Source organism: Bos indicus x Bos taurus, chromosome 3 (assembly GCF_003369695.1).
Source record: "Bos indicus x Bos taurus breed Angus x Brahman F1 hybrid chromosome 3, Bos_hybrid_MaternalHap_v2.0, whole genome shotgun sequence".
In the NCBI taxonomy this organism is placed as follows: Eukaryota; Metazoa; Chordata; class Mammalia; order Artiodactyla; family Bovidae; genus Bos; species Bos indicus x Bos taurus.
In genome coordinates, this window is record NC_040078.1 from 14,711,465 (window position 1) to 14,735,845 (window position 24,381).

At 49.8% G+C, this 24,381-nt stretch overlaps 2 protein-coding genes across 4 annotated transcripts; one reads left to right on the forward strand and one right to left on the reverse strand.

The window, feature by feature from the left end:
• Positions 1-124: 124 nt before the first annotated feature.
• LAMTOR2 (late endosomal/lysosomal adaptor, MAPK and MTOR activator 2) lies at positions 125-3,268 on the reverse strand. Of its 2 annotated transcripts, XM_027530627.1 has the most exons (4): positions 3,080-3,265; positions 2,635-2,797; positions 564-653; positions 125-328 (listed from the first exon to the last, which is right to left on the reverse strand). In XM_027530627.1, exons 1-4 carry the CDS (start codon positions 3,145-3,147, stop codon positions 272-274), a joined length of 378 nt encoding a protein of 125 aa, XP_027386428.1. In that variant the 5' UTR covers positions 3,148-3,265; the 3' UTR covers positions 125-271. The 2 variants fall into 2 exon arrangements, with proteins under 2 accessions (XP_027386428.1, XP_027386437.1); XM_027530636.1 differs by lacking the exon at positions 564-653 and having other exon boundaries at positions 3,080-3,268.
• Positions 3,269-4,231: 963 nt separating this feature from the next.
• UBQLN4 (ubiquilin 4) lies at positions 4,232-19,843 on the forward strand. Of its 2 annotated transcripts, none has more exons than XM_027530593.1 (11): positions 4,232-4,396; positions 5,923-6,074; positions 6,476-6,693; positions 7,266-7,528; positions 9,682-9,840; positions 13,662-13,887; positions 14,965-15,104; positions 15,599-15,682; positions 15,842-15,957; positions 16,155-16,341; positions 17,844-19,843. In XM_027530593.1, the coding sequence occupies exons 1-11, from the start codon at positions 4,289-4,291 to the stop codon at positions 17,994-17,996; spliced, it is 1,806 nt and encodes a 601-aa protein (XP_027386394.1). In that variant the 5' UTR covers positions 4,232-4,288; the 3' UTR covers positions 17,997-19,843. The 2 variants fall into 2 exon arrangements, with proteins under 2 accessions (XP_027386394.1, XP_027386403.1); XM_027530602.1 differs by lacking the exon at positions 17,844-19,843 and adding an exon at positions 17,312-17,455 and having other exon boundaries at positions 4,248-4,396.
• Positions 19,844-24,381: the final 4,538 nt, after the last annotated feature.

The window sequence follows — 24,381 nt, forward strand, 5'->3', positions numbered from 1 at the left end:
CCGTGTGGTGGTTGGGGGTCTCAGTGGTGTGGGAAGCATCCTAGCTGAATGCGAAGAGCATGATGCACAATCCCTGCTCCTTCCTCTCCTCTGATTCCCCCCATCCAAGCAAACAGCCAAGACATGAGACAGCAGTTGAAGTTTATTCTTGGGAAGAACAAAGTCCCCCCACTCCAATCTCCTGCAACAGTCCAGGAAGGTTTCCCCGGGGAGCCGTGCCCCACCACATGGTCATCTCACTCTTCTGAATCCCAGGTTCCACCAACGCCCATTATGATGCTGCTACTTGGGTGAGAGGCTCCTCCAAATACTGCACCAAGGCCTGGGCCTGTGGGAAAGGGAGGAGAATCCAGTCCCACAAGGCCTGCCACCTGAGGGATCTTAAATTCAGGTCTACTCCTACCGCTGAGCCCCCAGCCCCTAGCTGCTGCCTGTGAGCCCACCCCAGATGTTGACTGGGTGACATGAGAAAGACTCTGGGAAGATGGTGGGGATGGGAGTGGATACAGTGATGGAGCATGAAGGCTGAGCCCAGGGGTATACAGGAATGGGCACATACACACCTTGGCCTTGAGCATTCCGAAGCCAACGGTCTCCTTGGCATACATGCACAGTAGCAGGTTGGCCACTCTCGTGATGGCTACACGGCCCTCCTGGTGGGGGTGGTATCAGGGGATGTGATATCTGCTTGCACCCTTTGCCCCTTCTTTCCCCAAGGGCTCCTCTTGAGAAGGCCTGTATCTTCCTTTCATGCCTCAGGCAGGGCAGGAGCTTCCGCTGGGGGACTTTAGCCACAGCCCTGAACCTGAAGTCCTGAGCCCATTCTAGCCTCAGCACAGTCACCTACTAACCAAGTTACCCGAGAAAACTCCATCTCCTAGAAGCTTTGTTTCTCTTTCTATAATCCCTACCTCACTCCAGTTGGTGAGGCTGCTAATACACAGGAAGGAGTCCGGTGTCTAAAAGAGCTGTCTAGATGGTTGATGTTATTATGGTTTCACCCCCAATGACACTGTAAGGGGAGAACACAACCCAACCCAAACGAGTTCTCCTCGTTTCCCAACATAATATTTTTCAAACTGTAGGTTTGCCCCAGGGCTAACTAGCCCCAGATCAATTAAGAAGGTTGATCAGCATTAAAAGAGAAATAAAGTGTATTGCATACCGCAAAGGAAGTACTATTTCATGAAACTTTTGTTTTACTAGACTCTGACTGAAAATATATTTCTTATGGCTGGGTTGTGGTCAAGACATTTGAAAACTATTGCCCTTATGGCACCAGCTCTAGGCCAGGGACCCTACGACTCATCATTTGAACTGGCATCTGGTTCTGAACTCCCTCCTTAACTGAACTGATTAAGGAGGGAGTGAGGAAGAGGTAGGTGGCTGAGTTGCAGTGGAAATCCTTCCAGAAGAATTCACTCTTGGGGGGCCTTTCCAGTTTGGTTCAGCAAATTTTCACTAAGTATCCACCATGTGCTTGGAACCCGGAGTTGTGCCCTCTGCCTCTCTGGCATCATCTACTAACCTCTCCCATTCTCATGCTACGCTAGCCACTTCAACCTTGTTATCCCTGACCAGGCATTATTCTGCCGCAGGGCATTTGCATTTACTATTCTATCAGAAATGTTCTTAACCCAGACAGCCACACGGCTTACCAGCTTCCTTTAGATGGATCTTTGATGAGGTATCACGTTTTCAGCGACGTTGTCCCAGATACACACATCCTCTCTATCTTACTTCCTTGCTTTTTCTCGATAGCATTTTCTTCTAATTTTTACATTATTTTATTTTTTTGGTAATGCCACATGGCTTGCAGGATCTTTGTTCCCTGACCAGGGGTCAAACCCGGGGGCCCCTGCAGTGAAAGCACCGAGTCCCAACCATGGGATCACCAGGGAAGTCCTCCCCTAGCATTTTCAATACCTATACACTACTTTTTAAACTTACATAGATGTGTTACAAAACATATCCATGAACTTATTTTACAATAAGTTCATACGTAAGACTGTAAGCTTCATTAGGGTGGCAGTTTTTGTCTGCCCTGTTTCCTACTTTTCCCCTAGCCCTGAGAACACTGCAGGGACATAAAAATATGTTGACTGGACAGATACAAAGATGTATGAGCCAGTTTCTGTTTCCAAGAAGTTCACAGTCTAATGGCCACTTCCCCTTTCTGGACTTCATGACCTTTCTCTGTAAAGTGAATGGACGGCAGGGTCTAGAGACTCTGCCACGCTTCTGGGTCTGTTAATCTCAGATGACAACACTTTGTGTCTGCATATCGCTCTACAGTTTATATTCACCCTCTCCTTTGATCACAAGAACCCTGTGTGCATGGTGTGGTGGAGATTATTGTTTTCACCTTGGAGGTGTGGTCAGAAAACTCAAAGAGGTTAAATCACTTACCCAAAGTTTCACCAATGCTAAAACCAGAACCCCAGCCAGACCTCGGTTCCAGGACTTCTTTCTCATCAATACATAGGGTCCTGCCTATCATAAATGCTGCTGCAGACCAACTCTTAGTACTATCTTCCAGACATCCTGTCCCTGGCCCTCCAACCATCCAGGATGGGGTCCAGGTTGCCCTTTGGGATCCCCTTAGGGTCAGAGGAATGGATCCCTTCTTCATACCATGCAGTCCATGAGGATGAATTTGAGATTGTCTTCATTAAACGCTTGGTTTCCGTTCCGGTCGTAGGCCGCCCAGATGTTACTGGCGATGGCCGCGGTGACCCGGGCGTCTGTATCCCCATAGCCGGAGTAGGCCAACAGAGATCCTTCGTTATTCAGCAGCCTGGTGAAGAATCAGGAGGGATATCAACGTGCTCAAGAGGGAGTCAAACTCCTCGGTACCCATCCCAATTCCCGCCACTGGGACTGAGTGTGTCCTGGGACGTGCCCAGAGCACCCAGCACGTCGGTTTCCTTTTCAAGAGGGGCTCTCCGTCAGATTCACCTAGTTGCTGCCCCCTCTGCCACCTCCTCCCTTCCCAGAGAGCCTTCCCCAGCCCTCCCTCGGAGAGTCGCGCGCTGCCCCACGCCAGTGCTCGCCACCCGGCTTCTCGGTCCGCACTCACAGGGTGCTCTGAACACCTCCAGTGTTGGCCTGGCTTAGCACCTGGGTCAAAGCCTTGGGACGCAGCATGCCTGAGGCTCCTAACTCGGTTTTTGCACCCAGAACCCAGAGTTTCTAATTGCTGGCCTCCGCCAGTCGCTTTCCGTAGTCCAGCTGCCCTGCTCCGGAACGCCCTGGGAGTTGTAGTTTCCGGGCCTGATTTTGTGGTTCCGACTCAACCCTGCCCCACAGCGGTGAACGCTGGGAATTGTAGTTCTCCGCGGCTTCGCGAGGCACCCTGGGAACTATAGTTCGCCTTTCCAGTGCGACCACGCGGTTATGCGGGGAAAGAGCGGGAGTGAAAGGACAGTGGCAGTATTGGAAGGACATTTAATCCCCTCGGGCAGAGGAAAGTCATATCCGCATGACAAGTAACGATTCAGTAATTAAAAGAAAGTAAAATCCCTATATTTGTCAGGCACACCTTTGGTTACTTTTCAAAGCAGTTTTCTACATTATACAGTTTGGTGAGATGAGGCAAGAGATACTGTTGAGGAAAGCAAGGTTCAGAAAGGCCGCGCAGGCAAAATTCAGGTCTCTGGAACTGTACTTTGTAGACTTCGTGCAAGCCACTACTCGCAGGGGAATAAAGTCAGTCCTAGAAACGAGGTTTTGGGTGGACATACAGGAGTAAGAAAAGTCAACCTCAAAGTCGGGATAGGTCTCAGGCCTGGAAAGGATTTGGGCTTCCGGAGAAAGGCCAGTTATCACAGGGAACGGAGATAAAGCGGCGACACAGAAAGTCCTTTGTCCCGAAGCTGGAGTTACCCGCGGAGGGGCGGGGGCAGCTTTGGGCCCAGGGGGCACCTCGGCTCGGCTCCGGCGGGCTGCGTCGGGCTGTGGTCTCTCGCGGGGAATTCGGCCCCCGCCCCGCAGTGACCGACACGCCCCGCCCCCGCCCCGAACCCCTCGGGGGCTGCAGCCCTGCAAGGCCCGGTCCAAGCCGACGGACCCCGGGCTCAGCCCTGGGCGGACCCCACTGCAGTGGCCCCCCCAGTCCGCCCGGGGCGCTGTGGCCGTGGCGGGTCCGGAGGGGGCCGGTGAAGCCTTGGGGAGGGGAGGGGACAGGGGAGTGTTGGAGGCGCCGGAGCCAAGCCCGGCCGGCCGGGCGGGCGGGGAGTAGGAGGAGGAGCCGGGGCGGGCTGGCGGGCGGCCGGGTGGCGGCGGTGGCATGGCGGAGCCGAGCGGGGCCGAGACGAGGCCCCCCATTCGGGTCACCGTCAAGACCCCCAAGGACAAGGAGGAAATTGTGATCTGCGACCGAGCCTCGGTCAAAGAGGTAGTAAGGGTGGCGGGGGTGGGGGTGAGCGCGGAGGAGGGGTCTGCGAAGAGGCGGGTGGCTCTGAGACTGTCGGGCGTGCGGGAGGGCCGGGGAGTGGAGGGCGGGAGCCCAGCAGGCACTCGGAGGAGCAGGAGGGTAGGGCAGGCGGGTAGGGGGCATCCTGCGAGGGCGATTTAGGGGAGCGTGGCGCGTGCTGGGGAAGGGAGGCCGGGGTTTGCCTTGTGGCCTGGGCTGGGGGCGTGGTGGAGAGTGGGAAGAGGACACCTTGCACTGGGCAGGGGGGAGGACCCTAGGTTTGAGGGGAGTGTTCGCCCCGGTTACTGGTCGGGATTCGAGGCGCAGAGGCAGAGTGGGGGCCGGGCCAGGTGCTGAGCCCGGAGAGTGGGCGGCGGGGCGCAGGTTGGGGGGAACTCTGGGCGCCTACTGTGCGACTCAGAGAACGCCCAGAATTCTGACGCCTGGTTGGTGGGGGGAGGATTTCCCTCTGCCTGGATCTTTCCTACTCTTTCAAATTAGAGTGGATACATTTGATTCTCATCCCCTCTGGGATTTACACAGTGTGCAGTAGGTGCTTAGTAAAATATGTTGAATGAGTGAATGAGGGAATATTGCCTGTGTTCACTACCTCCCTGTGGCTGCTCCAGAATTTCACAGAGGCGGGGCTTAAGATAGGCGTCTGATTGGAAGGGAGGGGTCTGGAAGCTGCCTTTGCTTAGCAAGTGCACCCTCTACTTAAGAGTGTGTGTTTGATTTGCTTGGGTTGATGGGGGGCGGGGACGGTGTGTGTGATAGGTTTGGGGAGTCTAACTCTCCCCAGCCAGCCTTTGTTGCCATCATTGCCCCTCCCCCTGACCTTATAAAATGACCACATTCCGTAATTTAAATAATTTTTGCCTGCAAAGCTGAATTTGAAATCAGCTCTAATTGAGAGCTCCCGCCACCCCGCAGCATACATTTGGTTAAGAGGAGCCTGGGCTTTGATGTCAAGACCTGAGTTCCAGTTTGCCCAGGGCAAGTTATCTAACTGCTCTAATCCTCAATTTTCTGGTCTCTGAAATGGAGATAATAATTAACATGTGTAGTTAGTGCTGTTATAAATAACTGGGACTTATTTGTTGTAGTTGTTACAAGAAAACTGGGAATAAAGAGAGGAAAGAGACTTGAAGTCTGAAGAGAGAAGGCTGAGGGGAAACAGGGTTGGGCCAAGGAGTTTCCATGAGAGAACTGCCCAGGTAGTACCCTCAGGGGGAACTTGGGACTGAAGAGGGAGTGGACAGAAGCAGGGCTTGGGAGGGTGAGAGACCCTGGAGTATTGCTGAGAGGAGCCTCTCACTGGTCCAGCTCCCTTGGTTAAGAAAGGAGCAGCTTAATTTCAGCTGGAGGGATGGAGTCAAGACTGCTGAAAGGACTTCCCACGACTAGAGGTGGGAGCAAGGGAATGCAGAAGCTTTGAAGGAGAGGCAGGGTCCCTGGTTGGTGGAGCCCAGGCAGCCTCCACAGTGACCTTTGCCTCTTGATCACAGTTTAAAGAGGAAATCTCCCGGAGATTTAAGGCACAGCAGGATCAGCTGGTCCTGATCTTCGCAGGCAAGATCCTCAAGGATGGGGACACACTGAACCAGCATGGGATCAAGGATGGGCTCACTGTTCATCTGGTCATCAAGACCCCTCAGAAGTAAGTTCAGGAGAGGAGCAGGTCCAGCTTCAGATTGGGCTTTCTTTGTTTCTCCCCATCTGACACTTTCTCACCCATTGTTCAAGCATATGTCTGTGGAAGGTCTGTGGAATGCCAAGACCCAGGAAGGTGGCTCTTCGATGGGCTGCCAGAAGGCCTTGTGATCGGACCTGCAGGGCTAGGGAACTTGACTTACCTCGCCCTAAATGACCTGGAGATAGAGGATACTGGCTCCTTTCTCCCTCTGCCCAATTTCCTGACTGCCCCCGGCATCACCCTGCCCCAGCCTCAGGGTTACCTCAGAGGTGGCTTGGTCTAGGGCTGTAGCTGCGCAGCACAGGTAGAAATCATGGTCTTCCCTTTTGTGTCCACTTCAATGAGGATTTTTCTTTCTTTCTCAGGGTTCAAGATCCAGCTACTGCCACTGCTTCTTCCCCTTCCACCCCAGACCCAGCCTCAGCCCCCTCCACCACCCCTGCTTCACCTGCCACGTCTGCCCAGCCCTCCACTTCTGGAAGTGCCACTTCAGATACAGGCAGTGGAAGCCGAAGGGGCAGTGGAGGGGGTACCTCCCCAGGGACTGGGGAGGGACCTCCCAGTGCCACTGCATCCATACTCTGTAAGCCTTTAGGGAGGAAGGCACCACACTGTTATAGTCTATAGAGTGGGAGAGAGGCCAAGAAGAGGGGAATGTTGATCCCTGCTCCTGATCTGATGGGGATTGGGGCCCCTGAACATAGGGTTCCAGACACTGGTGCTTGAGCCAAGTTGGGAGGAAACCACTCTGCAAGGGCTTCCCAGAAGAGGGGAGCATGGTGAAATATTAAGGGTGAAGGGAGAAATGGGGCTGGGGATGTGGAAAACCGAGGGTATTGGAGTTTGGGAAAAAGGTGGGCCCAACAGTATCCAGTTGGAGAATATTTATTTGCTCATTCAGGATGCCGTCACTGATTGCCCTCTCTGGGTTCAGTACCGTGCCTGCCTGTCAGCCTTGGCCATCAAAGAGGTCTCAGTCTAGTAGGCTCCCATCTCTTTGCCAGCAACAGATCAGGGCTGGGTCTGTGGAAATGATTGAGAAAGGGAGATGTGAGAAGCAGAGGGGGCCCATCCTGGTTCCTTCAGGTGATTTCAGTGGCTCTGGCCAGGTAGAAGAGTCTTGGGACAAACTGACCCTGCTCCCCTCCCGCACAGCTGGCTTTGGGGGCATCCTGGGCTTGGGCAGCCTGGGCTTGGGCTCTGCCAACTTCATGGAGCTGCAGCAGCAGATGCAGAGGCAGCTGATGTCCAATCCTGAGATGCTGTCGCAGATCATGGAGAACCCCCTGGTCCAGGACATGATGTCTAACCCCGACCTGATGCGCCACATGATCATGGCCAACCCCCAGATGCAGCAGCTGATGGAGCGGAACCCTGAGATCAGTCACATGCTCAACAACCCTGAGCTTATGAGGCAGGTGGGTCTGAGAGAAGGTTGGGGGGGCGTGGAGGACCCCGGGCACCCAGCTGTACCCTGTCTTACCATTTCCTACCTTGTCCTACCTTGATATGTTCATTCATTCAACAGCCACGTTTTGAGCACTGGGGGTAAAGTGATGAAAAGACATAGGCCTAGCTCTCTAGGAACTACTTCTTTTTTCTTTTATTTTTAGATTTGTTTTATTTATTTATTTGTTTTTGGCCGTGCTGGGTCTTTGTTGCCGCGTGGGCTTTCTCTAGTTGCTGCGAGTGGGGGCTGCTCTTTGTTGTGGTCTTCTCATTGCGGTGGCTTCTCTTGTTGCAGAGCACAGGCTCTAAGGCACACGGGCTTCAGCAGTTGTAGCTTGTGGGCTTGGTAGTTGCTGCTCTTGGGCTCTAGAGCTCAGGCTCAGTAATAGTGGTGCACAGGCTTAGTTGCTCCATGGCATGTGGGATATTCCCAGACCAGGGATCAAACCTGTGTCCTCTCCGTTGGCAGGTGGATTCTTAACCACTGGACCACCAGGGAAGCCCCCCAGGAACTTCTGGTCTCAAAGGGAAGTGGGACAAGTAAGAAGGCATTTATAGTACAGCGTGGATAGTACTATCATAGAGATGGTCACAGGATCCCTTAGGAGCACACAGAAGGGCTCCTGACCCTACCCTGGGGCTCAGAGGGGGCCATAAAGGAAGTGTTGCCCAAGCAGAGACCCAAAAGAGGAAGAATGAACCAGAGGGAAAAAGAAGAGTATTCAGGGCTAAGGGACAGCAAGCACAAAGGCCTGGGAATGAAAAGTAGGATTGGAGACCTTTGTGGCTGGGCAGGGCCAGGTGGATAAGGGAGGGTTAGGTGAGTGAGGAAGACCCAGGCAAGGGGGTCTGGTGTTGGTCTTCGGGAGCTCTGTCTTGTGGCCACCCACTAGGGGATGAGGGTAGATGATCTTAGCAGAACTGTGGACGCTAGTGCTGGACTCACCAGAAGGTAAGTCCCAGAAGGGCAAGACTTTGCAAATGTTTTGTTCACTGCCTAGAACAGTGCATAGTGTATAGCTACCACTGGTGTATAGTTACCACTCAATAAGTACTTAGTAAGTGAATGACTTGTGGAATAAGAGATCAGAGGCTTATCATAGACATAAAAGTGTCTTAGAAGAGGCATGTATGGAGCAGATTTAGGAAGAAGGACAGGGAAAGCTTTCCAATGGATGAGAACAAGAAGCTGCTGTACTCAGTGTCCCCTCGTTATTGAGAGTGAGACATTGGCTCCCAAGAGAAAGCCCTCATCCTATTTCTCAAGATTCAGTGAGGCCAAAGACCTGTAGTGAGATCCAGAAGGTGTTGGAAGCATCGTCCCAGCTTGAATCCTTTCCCCCCACCAATTTGTGGTCATTTATCAGAAGCCGTAATCTAGTCTTGGTCAGACAGACCAACCTGGCCTTGAACCCTGTCTCCACCGCTAACTGACTGTGGGTACTAGGCAGTGAGTCTCTGAGCCTATTTTCTTATCTGCTAAATAGGGACAGAAAAACATACTTGGGATAGTTATCATGGGGATTAAATGACTTGAATTCTGTAAATTACTTAGCTCAGTGCCTGTATGTAGTAACTGTTCAATAGATGTTAATTTTCTCTCTTGCTTTCTCCCTTTTCTCATGTACTTTCTTTCTTTTTTTTAATATTTATTTAGTTTACTTACTTGGCTGTGCTGAGTCTTCATGCAGGATCTTTAGTTGTGGCATGTGGGATCTAGCTCCCTGACTAGAAATCAAACCCAGGGCCCCTTGAACTGGGAGCTCAGAGTCTTAGCCACTGGACCACAAGGGAAGTCCCTCTCATGTCCTTTCTTATTGAACTTCCTTGTGTTCCCTGATACTTCTGCAGATCCCCTGAACCTGAGAGAGGAAAGCTGCTGCCCTCACCCCATCTGGGATCATTATACCCCCAAAAGTCAACCAGAATACCCACAGAGAGGCAGGGTTGGAGCCAAGATGACAATAGAGAAAGGAAATCCAGTTCACCCTCCTCCCAGCCACTCTGGGTCAGTTCCTGGGCCTGGGACCCTAGTCCTGGTCCCCCTTTTCAAGGCCCAGTCTTTTTCAAGCTTGGTGACGCCCTGGTTCCAGAGTCATTCTCTCTTTTCCTTTTCCACCAGACAATGGAGCTTGCTCGAAATCCAGCCATGATGCAGGAGATGATGCGGAACCAGGACCGAGCTCTAAGCAACCTGGAGAGCATCCCTGGAGGGTACAATGCCCTCCGCCGCATGTACACAGACATCCAGGAGCCCATGTTCAGTGCTGCCAGGGAGCAGGTGGGGCCAGGGGCTGGGCTGTGGGAGGGCAGTCTGAACGCAGGAGCACCCAGCCCAGACCCAGGCAAGCCTGAGGTGCTATCTGCTCCTCTTTCCTTCCCTAGTGCCCTGAGGGTAGGCCTTGGCTTGAAGGTGGTTTTCACAGGGCACAGCCGGGGATGGTCCATCTCGGCATGGGACTGAAGCCCTGGGGCAGAAGACAGCAGGGGTCCCTAGGAAGTGGGGGCAGTGCAGTATCCAAGGGCTTTGACATTGTTCTGGCAGACTTCTTGCGCGGGCTCAAAGGTTGTGGGGCAAGCCTGAGGTCAAAGAGCCCACCCTTCCACAGTGTGTCTCAAGTGTGGTCCACAGATCACCTGCATCAGAAGCACCTGGGGTGCTTGTTAATCATGAGATTCCTGGTTCCCATCTTTGAGATACTTATTGAATCAATCTCTGGAATTAAGCGTTGGGAATATGTGCTTTCAAAAATGCTTTGTGAATTTTTTTCAAATATACAAAAAGTACAGCATTCTCTCATATTAAAGTTTAATTTACACTAAATACATTATGCATTTACCTGTTTCAAAACTCAGAAGTTACACAAAGTAAACAGAAGGATATTTAAAAAGAGTGGAAAGGTATCCAAGCTTAATAAAAGTATACAAAAGAGATCCTTCTATTTCCATCTCCCAGCCCTCTCTTTTCTATCCTGGAGTTAATGAATATTTTTAGTATTTTGTGTGTTTTCCTAGATATCTTTAACATTGGCAAATAAGATATTACACATGGAATTGCAGCCGTCACATGCCCCTCCCCCATCCTATGCCTCTCTTTCCCTCTCGGAGTCACTACCACCTTGAAGTCGGTGTTTGTCGTTTTGATTCTTTTATTATCTATGTATGTATCCATAAATAATCTGTGGCATCATTTTGCATATTTTTTCAACCTTATGGAAGTGATATGCTGTTTGTATAATTTTAGACTTGCTTTTTAAAAACATCTAGAAATGTTTCATTTGAAGAATAATATAGTTGCAGAAAGGTGCACATATCCTAAGTGTTTGGCTTGATGGATTTTCACAAACTGAACAGTCTGTCCCCACAACCAGCACCCAGGTAGGAGAGTGGGACCTCACAATACTTTTTCCTTGTGGAAAGGAAAAAGCACCATGTCCTGAGCAGTCCATGCCATCCCAGCAGATTTCTTGTTCATGGCATTGCTAGTGGTAGTGTTATTCGCTCAGTTGTGTCTGACTCTTTGTGACCCCATGGACTGTAACTTGCCAGGGTCCTCTGTCCATGGGATTCTCCAGGCAAGAATACTGGAGTGGGTTGCCATTCCCTTCTCCAGAGGATCTTCCAGACCCAGGGATCAAACCTAGGTCTCCTGTGCTGCAGGCAGATTAGTGTGCACCTTGCTGGCTCGGTTCCTATAATGATACCACTTTGTCTTAATTAAGCCTAGGCATCAGGTAGGGTGACTCTCCCCTCCCCACTGCAGCTTATTCTTCACCGTCATCTTGATGATTATTGCCATTGCTCTTTCAAACTTTAGAAAGTGCTTATAGAAATTGAAAGAAAGTGCTTATGAAGATTACCTGTGGGTTTTTAGTTTATTTAAGTTTTATTTTACTAAAGTATTTAAAATGTATATCAAAGTAATGCATGTACCTGGTTAAAAAAAAATTCAAGTAGTTGAGCAAGGCTTAGACCAAGCCCTCAGCTAATTCTGATACACTTTAAGTTGTGGGAACCACTGGCTCAGCTAAAAGAACAGCGTTTGGCAACAGCAAGCCTGCGTCCAAACACCTGCCCCACCATTCTTCAGTGGTGTGGTTTTAAGCGAGTTGCTTCAGCCTCCCTGAGTTTTCTGCTGCCTCATTTTCAAAATGGAGACAATGTATTATAGCATTGTCCTCAATCATTTTGGTCTCTGGATCCCTTTATTTATTTATTAAAAAAAATTTTTTTTTTTGCCTTACTGCACAGCATGTGGGAGGGATCTAGTTCCCTCACCAAGGATCAAACCCGCACCCCTTGCAGTGGAAGCCTGGAAACCAAACTAGATTACTAGGGAATTCCACTCTGGACCCCTTTATATAGTTAGGACCCCAAGGAGGTTTTGTTTTTGTGGGTTAGGTCTATTGATATTCACTGAATCTGAAATTAAAACTGAGAATTTAAATAAATATTTATGAACTCATTTAAAAATAACAATAAACCCATTGCACATTAATATAACCAGCATGCTCTTTTAAAAAATAACTTTATCTCCCAAAACAAAACTTTAGAGGAAAGAATGGCCTTGTTTGACATTTTTGCAGATCTCAGATCAGATCTGCTTCTGTATTCAGTCCATTGCATTGTCACATGTTATGTAGCCTTTGGAAAACACCCCTGAATACTTATGAGAGAATGAGAGTGAAAAAGGCAAATAATGTCTTAGGGTTATAAAAATTGTTTTTAAACCTTGCAGAGGTCCTAGGACCACACTTTGAGAACTGGTGTATTAGAGGGATATTATAAGCATTAGAATGAATGGGTCAGGCACATAGTAGGTGCTCAATAAATGGCCGTTGTTATCAGTTTTGGGAGTTCTGGCAAAGAGATTTAGGCCTTAGGGTGTACTGGGAAGAGCAAAGCAGGACCCAGAACTAGCTGGGGTTGGGTGCTAGGCAAGTTAGCAGAACAGGAAATCTGCAATGATGACAAAGACTGAAACTGTGGTACACGTTCCCTGGCCTGCAAACGCTATTATCTGAACAGGCATCTGGTAGGGCAAAGGAACCACAGCTCAGAGCAGGAGCTGGCCCCCTGTTTGAATAAACAGGAAAAGTAACTGGATATGAAACTCCCTGGTGCGGTGGGGCTGAGGCTGCTCAGGTACCTCCTGCATGGGTAAGGCCTGCCTGGGGACAGGAGAGGGAGGCTGAGCAAGGGGAAGAGGCCTGGGCTCCCTCAGCCATCACATGCCTCAGACAGAGCTCTTTCCTGGCTATCAGCGGGTCCAGAGGGAGGAGATTCAGATGCAGGCTCGGGTGTCCCCTTGGGCAGCCCATCATGTAGTGGGGTGCAGACCCTGAGACAATCCTGGGTAACATCCTAGGGGGCCTGATGCTAGGGGGTACTGTTTAGCTGAAGCAGCCAGTCTAAGAAGATGGGGGTGGGGAGGAGAAAGAAGAGATTACATGGAGGAAGCAACAGAGGACAAGACCTAGGGAAGGGTGCTCAGCCAGAAGCGTGCCCCTCTGAGGGGCTCCACGTGATGTTCCTGGATGGGCAGAATGCCACATGGGGGATCTGGAGGTGAGGAAGAAGGTTCAGCGGAGTTAGACTTGGACTGAGGTGGCTGGAAAAGGGAGAGCTGAAGGCAAATAGGGGTTGGAGTAGTCAGCTCCCATCAAGCCAATAGTTACGTATTGAGCACCTACTAGTGTCAGGGGCCAGGTGTGCAAAGGTCAATCTGACATTGTCTCTGCCCCTTAAGAGCTAAGGAAAACCAGTATCTCGCGGCACAGTAGGAAAGGTGTGTGTCAAGTACTATAGAGCACAGAGAAGACTAGAAACCAAATATTTAGAGCCACCAGGGGAGATGGGGATGTTTCCGGTGATCTGAGGGGTTCATTTATCCAGTCATTAGCATCAGCCAACTCCCACCTTGCAGGGTGAGGGTGAAGTCGGCTGTTGTGAGGCCAGAAATTGACATGAGGACCTCCACAGTTTTAGATCTCTCTCCCTTTCCTGGGGACCGGGAGGCTATTAGGTGAGAAGAAAGAAAGGGCCTAGCCCTTCTCCCTGATCTGTTTCAGTCCTTAACCCAAAACCTTTCCCTCCTCCCAGTTTGGCAACAACCCCTTCTCTTCCCTGGCCGGGAACTCCGACAGCTCATCCTCCCAGCCTCTGCGGACTGAGAATCGAGAGCCCCTCCCTAACCCCTGGAGCCCCTCGCCCCCCGCCTCCCAGGCCCCCGGGTCCGGTGGGGAGGGCGCCGGAGGATCAGGGGCCAGCCGGGTGCACCCAACGGTCTCCAATCCCTTTGGGATCAATGCGGCTAGCCTGGGGTCAGGTATGTCCTGGGGTGGGCGGAGCTGAGTGGGGTCACCAGGGCAGTCCCCTGCCCCAGGCCTGAAGGGGGTTCACACTGCTCCAGAGTACTGAAGACAGAGGTGAGACTGTATCAGAGCCGCAAACAGAGCTCTGTGGGCTGGAGTAGTGGCTTCAGCCCTCAGAGGGTGAGGCTTGGTTCTAGCCCTTTCCCAGTGTCCCCAAGAGCAACCTAAGTAAAGGCTCGTGAATAAACCAGGCCCCACTTTCTAAGCTCTTTCAACTCTGCTGGTATTATCCAGTGTCAGTGGGTTAGACTGGGGATGAGGGTGTGTGAGAGGAATGAGGGACGGGTAGATGTGAGGCTGGGCGAGAGGGATATACAGAGCTGCCTTGTACAGAGTGTAGGTTATACGCTGTGCAACCCTGGGAGATGCCCCATTTATCAAGACTATGACTGTAATGGCCCTAGGGATGTCTGGTAGATGCCATGATTTCTCTGTACTCTGTGGAATATCTTGGTTGGGATAGTCCCTTTCCCTCTATATGCTTATTTCATAAATAAGGGACTTGAACCTGACCCATGGTTTCAGAATTATACTTCTGAGTCTTGAGGGGTCTGGACCATTGCCAGGACGGGGGAAGACCACATGGGAAAGGCTCCAGGCCTTCTGCCCCAGCTCCAACCAGACCGTTGACATACTTGGTTTCCTAGTGAGATTTGGTTTGAGGAAAGGGTCTCTGCTGCTAGGACAAGTTTGAAAACCATTGATCTGGGTCATCTTTAGTCAAATCCTTTCCAACTCTAACATTATCTGACCTGTGGCAGGAACAGAGGGATAGGAATCAGACCCAGTTTGTAACCGGCTTGATCATAGCAGAGCAGATGGTGAGAGAGCCAGGCCAAAGCAGGGCAAGATGACCTCAGGGTCAAGAGAGACTTGGACCCACTCCCCGGGATGTGGGTGCCCACTTTACTGTTGCCTTTCTGAGTTTGGCAACCCCTCAGTGCCTGAAGTAAGGTAGATTGAAATCAGGCATCTGGTTTCCATTTGGACCCCTTTTCTGTTGTTTTGTTTTTTTTCCCTTCCTATCCTAGGGATGTTCAACAGCCCAGAAATGCAGGCCCTCCTCCAGCAGATCTCTGAGAACCCCCAGCTGATGCAGAACGTGATCTCAGCCCCCTACATGCGCAGCATGATGCAAACGCTTGCCCAGAACCCCGACTTTGCTGCTCAGGTATGGGACTGGCATGAGGGGGAGTGTGCTGGGGGCTGTGACTTGTGATGATCCAAATGCTCAAGAGCCAGACTGCCTGGGTTTCTGTATTGAGCTCTGCCACTTCCTAGCTGCATGAGCCAGGCAAGTTATTTATCCCCAGTTTCCTCATTGGTAAAATGGTAATAACAATAGTACCTGCCTTGGAGTTGTGAGGGTTAAGTGAGTTAATAACATAAAGTGCTTAGCACATGGCCTGGCACAGAGTAAGCCCTGTGTACTCAGAAATGTTCGCTATTATCATCCTCATCAGACTGGCTTCTGACTCTTGTCCTTGTCCAGAGTATAGTTCCAGTTCCTCTCACTGTCCCACCTAGGACTTCAGGATACTCTGAGATCCTTGGAAAAGCTGGCCCGGTTTCCTACAGTGGTGGGGTGCTGAGGGAGATGAGGCGGTGGGGGCATTGTGAGGGTGGGTAGGCCCAGGCCTCCCCCTGCTACCTTCACCCTGGCAGATGATGGTGAACGTGCCGCTCTTTGCGGGGAACCCCCAGCTGCAGGAGCAGCTCCGCCTGCAGCTCCCAGTCTTCCTGCAGCAGGTAAGTGAGGAGCCTAGATGGGTGGAGGTTGAGGGCCACCTGGGTAGACCCAGAGGCCAGTGGGTGAAGCTTAAGGGAGGGGCCGCGCCTAGCTCTGGACTCAGGGTCTAGGCCGCCTCCCGTCTCCTGCCACCTCCTTTCTGTGTTGTTTCCCACCAGATGCAGAACCCAGAGTCACTCTCCATTCTCACTAATCCCCGAGCCATGCAGGCGCTGCTGCAGATCCAGCAGGGACTGCAGACCTTGCAGACCGAAGCCCCAGGGCTGGTACCCAGGTGAGGGGCGGGGGCAAGTGGGCAACAGGGATCTGGCTCCTCCTCCCCTTCAAGCCCTTTTCCTGCTGCTCTCAGCAGCCCTTGTGTCCCTGAGGATCTGTTTTCCTGTTCCTTCCAACTGCTTTTCCTGCTGGATCTCACATTCCCACCCTTTTCTCAGAGGCCGTCTCCCCCTTCTCGGTCTCTCCTGCCTGCAGCCTTGGCTCTTTTGGGATGGCCCGGCCCCCAGCATCCTCTGCAGGCAGCAACGCCGGGTCTGCGCCCGAGGCGCCCACCTCCTCGCCAGCCCTCCCAGTCACGTCATCTCCAGCAGGGGCCTCCAGCGCTCAGCAGCAGCTCATGCAACAGATGATCCAGCTTCTGGCTGGAAGCGGAAGTTCACAGGTACGCAGGGCAGCGGACTGGTGCTAGGACCCTGCGGTGCTAAGGGTGGCAGTCAAATGGAAACAGCAGGCTTTGGAGTCAGCCAGACCTGGCTTTAGTTCCTGGTCTGCTACTTTCTAGCCTTAGGTAAGTAACTGATCTTCCATAAGTTTAGTTTCCACAGCTGTGACATGGAGATAGTAATAGCACTTACTGGGTCAGCTGAGTACTGGTCTATGTGCCTTGTATATATGAGCTCACTTCCTTTACTCTTCACAGCAGCCTTCTTCTTACTCTTTCTGTGTTACAAAGGGGGGAAGCTAAATCCCAGAGAGGTTAAGTGGCTTTCTCAGAGTCACAGAGTGAGTAAGTAATGAAGCTGAAATTCAAACCGAGGCATACTGGCTCCGGAATTTACACTTTAACCACTGTTTTACTACTTCTACTGTATCAGAGGACTCTTGATAATTAAAGCAGCCTCTGGGACGTCCCTGGCAGTCCAGTGGTTTAAGACTCCACATTTCCACTGCAGGGGGCACGGGTTCTATCCCTGGTCAGGGAACTAAGATCCCACATGCTATGTGGTGCGGCCAAAACAAAAATAAAAATGAATAAAGCAGCCTCTGTCTGTGAGACTGGAGAGGAGGATTCTGGGAGGAGAGGTGACCAGAGCCCTGGGCTACAAAGTCTTAGGCCTGGGGCTTGGGGGCAGAGCAGGGGATTACCTCAGGGAAGCCCCTTAACCTTTTTCCGACCTCTGTGACCTCTGGGGAAAGCCTTTCAACAGAAATGGAAGTGTGCCCAGCTCTGTGCGAGGCACTGAGAGGGCTGGGTGAAGCGTTCTCCAAGGCCCAGTCTAGCTGCGTCTGGAGCCCAGTGTGGGTGGATCATGCTGAAAACATCACAGAATGGCAAAGGGCTCCTGTACTGCGGGTTGGGCGCTCTCATTGCTGGGCTCCTTCCAACCCTGAGTCTTCTTTTCGTGATCTAGGCTATGGCTTCCTGAACATCCCTGGGGGAAAACGTTTCCAGGAGATGTGTTTTGGAGTGTCAAAAATGAAAAGCCTCCTCTTTTGTAAATAACTGTGTTTGTTGATGGGTTAAACACAATTAAACAGGTTCGTGTTTTCTGGGGGCCCTTCTCTGACCTTTAATGTGATCGTGTGTGTGACAGTTGCCAGGAGCAGGTTTGGAGACGGTATTTACTGACCACAGAACATTTGGCTTTTGGACTGCCTGTTAACATCTCCAGAGTGCTGATGGAAAGCAGTTAGGAATATCGGCTGATCTAGACCTATTTGTTACTTTGAAATTTCAAGAAAGATGCACCCCCCTCCTTATGATGGCACAGCTGTTTAGTGATCTGGGACGCCGGCTCCCCTGGCCTCTGTTTGCTGGTCATCGACCCCTGCCCCATTGGTTGATTCTGAGGAGGACTTCGTCTCTCCATCATAAACCCTCGGAATCAGCTAGGCCCTCTGGGGTTGGTCCTGAGCCCACTTCACAAGGCTTGTCCCCTCCAGGTGCAGACGCCAGAAGTGAGATTTCAGCAGCAGCTGGAGCAGCTCAACTCCATGGGCTTCATCAATCATGAGGCCAACCTGCAGGCTCTCATCGCCACGGGAGGGGACATCAACGCAGCTATCGAGAGGCTCCTGGGCTCTCAGCTCTCCTAACCCCTCAGCCCGGGCCTCTTGCGTCTCCCCTCCCTTGATGCCCATGTTTGGCTCCTCTGTCAGCCTGGCCCTCTGCAGCTTGTCATCCCTTCTGCTCTTCTCCCTTGTTCTCTCCAGACAGCAGGGTGACTTTAGAGGGGTGGGCCCAGCCCTGCGGCTCTGAGAATTCCACTTTTACTTCACCTCTTGTAGAACCTTCTCTACTGGTCCTGCCTGCTTGAGCAGAGCTATTTAAACAGTTTTCAGTTTTTGCTGATCGGCCCCACCTCCTTACTCCACAACCATCTTTTGCAGCCTTCACACTTCTCAGTGGCAATGCAGAGTTGAAGGAGGAACCCACTGTCTGCTTTATTAGAACAGGGTCTTCTGTCTCTACCACTAGGATTTTTCTTGTCTTATGATTACTTTTGGTAACTCTTCCTCCTCTCTTTCCCCTCATCCCCTCCCACCTCCAGCCTACCCAGCGCTAGACTTCCATCCTCTGAAGGAGGGGCAGGTGAAGCAGGCTGTGATTTTCCTCCTCACCCCATGTTCTGATCACTTTCAGGGGGTCTGTTGGGATTCCCAGTGGAAGGAAGATGCTTGTTCCCCCTGTCTGAAGGGAGACATGAGACGCGGCCCCCCTGGAGCAGGAGTTAACAAGCCCTGAAGTGAAGTTGCTCAGTCGTGTCCGACTCTTTGCGACCCCATGGACTGTAGCCTGCCAGGCTCCTCTGTCCATGGGATTCTCCAGGCAAGAATACTGGAGTGGGTTACCATTTCCTTTTCCAGGGGATCTTCCCGACCCAGGGATCAAACCTGGGTCTCCCGCATTGCAGGCAGACGCTTTAACCTAAGCCCTGGACCAGCCCAATAAGGGGATGAGGGAATGAGACTTTCTGGAGGAAGGGAATGGGAGAAACAGCGTGAGCAGAGGACTTGGAAGTTGGAATTGACAGGGAATGGAAACACTAATAGTTCTTTTAGTCCACAGAGTCTAGGCTTTGGCCTGGCAAAGGAGATTTAGAGATGGTATTGAGTTGAAGAAAAGGGTTCAGAGAAGCTAAACAGTATGGCTCACAAGGGATTATATTGGCTCCATTTCCTCAAACACACATGCTTCTGTACATTCACACACATTTCCATGAACCCAGGACCTGCCCGCATCTCCAGGTACCAGTGATTTAAGCCCCGCTCAGAAGACATGAAGAGGACTGGGGTCTGTCTCAGCAGTGAGGGTGTGTGTGGGTGGGTGGGTGCATGCACGCACGCGCACATGTGCATGTGAGTTGAGTGGGAGGGTGGATACCTTATTGATTTCTGGTTTAGAGTTTTATCCCACCAGACAGAAGTAGGTGGAAGGGCCTGTCTAGGTCAGGAATATATACACCCTGGAGAGCTAGGTCCCCTAGGCCTCTGGATGCCTGGGTAGTGTGGGGACCCCTTCTGAAGCTGTCAGGGCTGTGACTGGCACCCTTGATTACCCCTTCTCTTATTGCTTTTGGGGAATAGTGGGGGAGGAGTCTTTCTAGAACCCCTGGCCGCTCCTGCCCTTGAGTTTTCACTGTTTCCCTCCAGGCCAGAAAGTTCTATTTGAGGAAGGGAAGGAGAGGGCAGCAATGATGCCTTTGATCTGGAATTGGACTTTACTCTAGTGGAGCATAGGGGAGGCTCAGATCACCTCCTCTCTCTGCTACTTAGCCCAGCTGCTTGGAGGACCCGTTACGGAGGCAAGAGGAACTGAATTTTCTCCCAAGTGGGAAAGGGTCCCAAGCAATCCAGAGAGGATGTCTGTGTGGCTTTCCCTCCCTACCTCCCCCAACTCCTACACTGGCCTTTGTAAATAAATGATATGGTCTTTGTTGTGAGGGTGTCTTGGTGTTTGTTTCCTGGGGTAGAGGAGGCTGGCTGAAGACACTTCTTGGTTTTAGAGGGCTTTTGTAAAGCCGTATCCAGACCAGTGGTTAAGAATCTGCCTTACAATGCAGAGGAAGCGGGTTCCATTCCTGGTTGGGGAACTAAGATCCCACATGCTGCAGGCAACTAAGCCCACATGCTCCACAACTCCTGAAGCCTGCTCGTTCTAGAGCCAAAGCGCCACAGCGAAAGATCCCTGCATGACGCAAGGAAAGTCCCGTATGCTGCAACCAAGACCTAACACAATCAAATAAAATATTTAAAAGAAAGTGTTCAGAATCATTGAAGGTAAAGGGATAACTGATCATGCAGCTATCTGTAATCTGTGGTTTAGGAATGGAAAGGATTGTTCTCTTCCATTCCTCATTGCCAGACCATAAGTTATCAGGTCCCACCCCACCCACCACTCCCATAAGTCAGGGCTGGGAGAGGAATGTATGAAAAGTGCTAGGAATATGGCTAAGTCCTTGCTTCCATCCCCTGATCTCTTGGCAAGACTATCCTCTCCTTACCCCGGGTAAAAAGGTCAAAACAAACCCTTACATCCAGATTTTATGTAAGTGGAGTTTAGCAGTTATTAGTCTTAAGCTCTGAGGCTAAAATCTAGCTCTGCAACGGCTGCTGCTGCTAAGTCTCTTCAGTTGTGTCTTTGTGACCCTGTGGATGGTAGCCCACCAGGCTCCGCTGTCCATGGGCATTCTCCAGGCAAGGATACCGGAATGAGTTGCCATGCCCTCCTCCAGGGGATCTTCTCGACCCAGGGATCAAACCCACATCTCCATGTCTCCTGCCTTGGGAGGTGGATTCTTTACTGCTAGTACCAGCTGGAAATCCCTGCCCTACAACTAATCAGTGTGAGTCTAAGGAAGTCTTCATATGTCTACAGTTTTATCTTTTGTATAGTGAGGTTATGGGCTAGAGTTCTGTGATATCTGCAATAAAGCGAGTGGGAAGTTCCACTTCTAATAATGGTAGGCTGGATGTTTCAGACCAACCCTCAGAAATTTTAAATACGAAAAGTATCAAAAATCAAAGGACTAACGAAGATTGACTGGGAATCCAGAGAGAAAAGAAGACTCCAGGGCTGCCTTTGCTCAGGGGGCTTTTCCAATTGGGAAAAGGCTTCTGAGAGGCTGTGCTATGCTTTTGAGGGCCTTGAAGGATGAGAGCTAGAGGAAGAAAAAAATCAGAATCTGGGATAGCTAAATATAGGGATGCTGGTAAAGATCCACCTAGACTAGGAACCCCTAAGGATGAATCAGAAGGAAACCAGTTGTATTCTGCCTCCTGGTGTGCCACCATTCTGGGTGGTCCAGAAACTCTCAAGTCTTGAACTTGGAGTAAGCTGATCCATATGTGTAGCATCTCCAGAGGCTTGGGAGAAGCAAGCAGAAATCTCAAGGAACTTAACACCAATCTAGACCTCAAAATTATTATAATTAATAATTTTTCAAATATGACATCAACCACAATGAGAATTAGTCAAGAGACTGAAGAAAGCAAACCTGAAATGACACCCTTAAAAGGAAATGAGAGGCAACAAATAGACAACTCCATGTAGCAGAGTTATGCAGAAATAAGTGTATGACAAGATAAAAGCAAGGCTTGCAAATTTCAGCAGAGACCTGACGCTTACACAGACATAGCACAATCGGAAAAGGACCAAATAGAAATTTTAGCTAGAAAAAAAAGAAAAAAAAATTTTTTAGCTAGAAAAATAAAATAAATGAAATTAAGATCTCAAGAGATGGGTTTAATAGCAGGCTAGACATAGCTGAGGAGAGAATTGGTAGATTATAGAAACAGAATGAAACTTGAAAAGTAAGGATGGAAAATACAGAAGAGACACGAAGTTGGGCTAAATTATGTTTACCTGGAGTCCAAGGAGAGGAGAGAAATGGAAAAAAGCAACCCGAAGAAGTAATGTCAGAATTATGTACAATTGATGAAAGCCATCAGTTCACAGATTCAGGAAACCCAGTGACTTAAACTCTGCAAAAAGAAAACATCCTAAAGAAACTAGGGAATAAAGATGGTTTATCCTCAGAGGAACAACAGACAACCGCTTATATCTCAACTGCAAAACTGGAAGGCAGAAGAGTGAAATGCCATCTTCCCTATGTTTAAAGAAGGTGGGAGCCCAGAGAAAACATCATTCAAAAAATGAAAACAAAACAAAGATATTTTCAGACAAACGAAAACAGCCCACAACCAGCAGTCTCATACTAAGGGAAATTCCAAAGGGTAATAGTCTTTAGTCATAATAAAAAGGAAAAAAAAAAAGGAAAAAATATCATATAATGATGGGTGCATGCCAAAGGGATACAAGAGTCAACTGAAAGAGCTCCCGATGGCCAAAGCTAGAACAATTTAAGCAGCAAAACAAGTAAGTATAAAATAAATGCTCTTGCATCTGTACTGATACAAATAAATAATTGAATAAATAAACGAGTGAGAAGACACAAATCTGTGTAGAAAAATTACAAACAACGTATGTAAATATTCTGCCCTCAAGGAGAGGAACAGAATACCCATTCCTCACTTGTAGGCTGCACACGCCTACCTAACAGAGTATAGTGTGGAAAGGGCTGGAGTGGGGGGCATTAGAGTGAGGGGACACTACCTCAGTCAGGTGACCAGGGTCAGTGATAAAGCATGTTGAGAGTATGTACTCGTGAGATGATGTGAGGAAAGCTACATTTTACCTCTGTTCTCTTCCTCCTCCAAACTTATAACCTCAGTCCAATCATGAGAAAAACAAACATGTTCCAACTGGGGACATTCTACGAAATATCTCTCCAGTACTCCTGGAAACTGTCAAGGTCATCAAAAACAAGGAAAGGCTGGAAAATTGTTACAACCAAGAGGAGCCTTAGGAGAAAGGAGTAAATGTAATGCCCTAATGTTCCAGGACAGGACCCTGGAACAGTAAAAGGATATTAAGTAAAACAAATAAATCTGAATAAAGTATAGACTAAGTTAATGATAATGTATCAGTAGTGGTTCATTAATTGTAAAAATGTACCATAGTAATGTAAGATGATAATAATAGGGAAAACCAGGTGTGGGTATACAGGAACTCTTTTACTGTCTTTACAATCATTCTGTAAATCTAAAATTAGTCAAATTGAAAAGTTTAAATAAGACAAAGCCAGAGAGAATATACAAAATAGAACTTCCACATAATATGGCAGATTTAAACTTTAATATATAAGTAATTTTATTAAATGTAGATGTATTAAATGCTTCAATTAAAAGTCAAAGTTTGGGACTGGTGGTCCAGTGGTTGGGAATCTACCTTGCAATGCACGGGACTCAGGTTTATCCCTGGTTCAGGAACTAATATCCTGAATGCTAGTTGCTGTCTAGTCATTAAGTTGTGTCCAACTGTTGTGCCACCCCATGGACTGTAGACTGCCAGGCTCCTCTGTCCATGGGATTTTCCTGGCAAGAATACTAGAGTAGGTTGCCATTTCCTTCTCCAGGGGATCTTCCCAACCCAGAGATCAAACCCATGTCTCCTGCTTAGCAGGCAAATTTTTTACCACCCAGCCAACAGGGAAGACCATCCTGAATGCTATGTAGCAACTAAGTCTGCACAGCTGAAAAAAAAAGAACTCAAAGACTGTCAGGTTGGATCAATAAAATAAAAATCTAACTACAAGGCCCTGAAGATCTTGTGAATGGATGCTCTGATGTGAGCCTGCAGGACAACCCAAGCTACATCCTATCCTACATCTACTGGGGACACGGAGGCCAAGTCCAGAAGGCCCCAGGCTCACTGGTGGTCTCCTCTGCAGGGAGGGGAGGCACTGAGCCTGCCCTGACGCTGAGCAGGGGTCAAGACACCCCAAGGGCACTCACAGAGCCCATGGTGGGTAGCTCCCAAACCAGCTGCTTTGTGGGGAGGAGCAACCTTTCATCCCAGAGGCCTTGCCACCACCTGAGTCATAGCCTTCTTTGCAGAGTGATGGGGGAGGAGAGACAAGGCCCAGCCTCAAAGAGAGGCTGGTGTCCAAGAGAAGACACGTAAAGGTCTGGTTTTAATCATTCACCTTTATTTTTCCTTCTTTTTTAAATAATTTTATTTATTTATTGGCTGTGCTGGGTCTTCGCTGCTGTGCAGGCATTTTTCTGGTTCTGGTGAGTGGGGGCTACTCTTTGTTGTGATGTGCAGGCTTCTCAGTGCGGTGACTTCTCCTGTGGAACACAGGCTTCAGTATTGCAGCATGTGGGTTCACGCTTGGGCTTAGTTGCTCTGCGGTATGTGGAATCCTCCAGGACCAGGGATCGAACAAGTGTCTCCTGCATTGGTAGGCAGGTTCTTTACCACTGAGCCACCAGGGAAGCCCAATCACTCACCTTTAAATGAAACATTCTGAATTCCTCAGTGGGTGGAGCTGGGGGTAAGGGAAACAATCTAAGTGTATCCTAACCATAAGACATTTATTGAACATAAGAAAATAGAAAAATTCAAAATAACAGTTTG

What these genes read in the sequence shown, in the direction of transcription:
- LAMTOR2 (XM_027530627.1), bottom strand. Translation starts at nt 3,147, where the DNA reads ATGCTGCGTCCCAAGGCTTTGACCCAGGTGCTAAGCCAGGCCAACACT. An exon ending in GGAGGTGTTCAGAGCACCCT is followed by an intron (nt 2,798 to 3,079) that starts GTGAGTGCGGAC and finishes ATTCTTCACCAG; the next exon opens with GCTGCTGAATAACGAAGGAT. An exon ending in TCGGAATGCTCAAGGCCAAG is followed by an intron (nt 329 to 563) that starts GTGTGTATGTGC and finishes CCTTTCCCACAG; the next exon opens with GCCCAGGCCTTGGTGCAGTA.
- UBQLN4 (XM_027530593.1), top strand. Translation starts at nt 4,289, where the DNA reads ATGGCGGAGCCGAGCGGGGCCGAGACGAGGCCCCCCATTCGGGTCACC. An exon ending in TGCCACTGCATCCATACTCT is followed by an intron (nt 6,694 to 7,265) that starts GTAAGCCTTTAG and finishes CCTCCCGCACAG; the next exon opens with CTGGCTTTGGGGGCATCCTG. An exon ending in TCAGTGCTGCCAGGGAGCAG is followed by an intron (nt 9,841 to 13,661) that starts GTGGGGCCAGGG and finishes CCCTCCTCCCAG; the next exon opens with TTTGGCAACAACCCCTTCTC.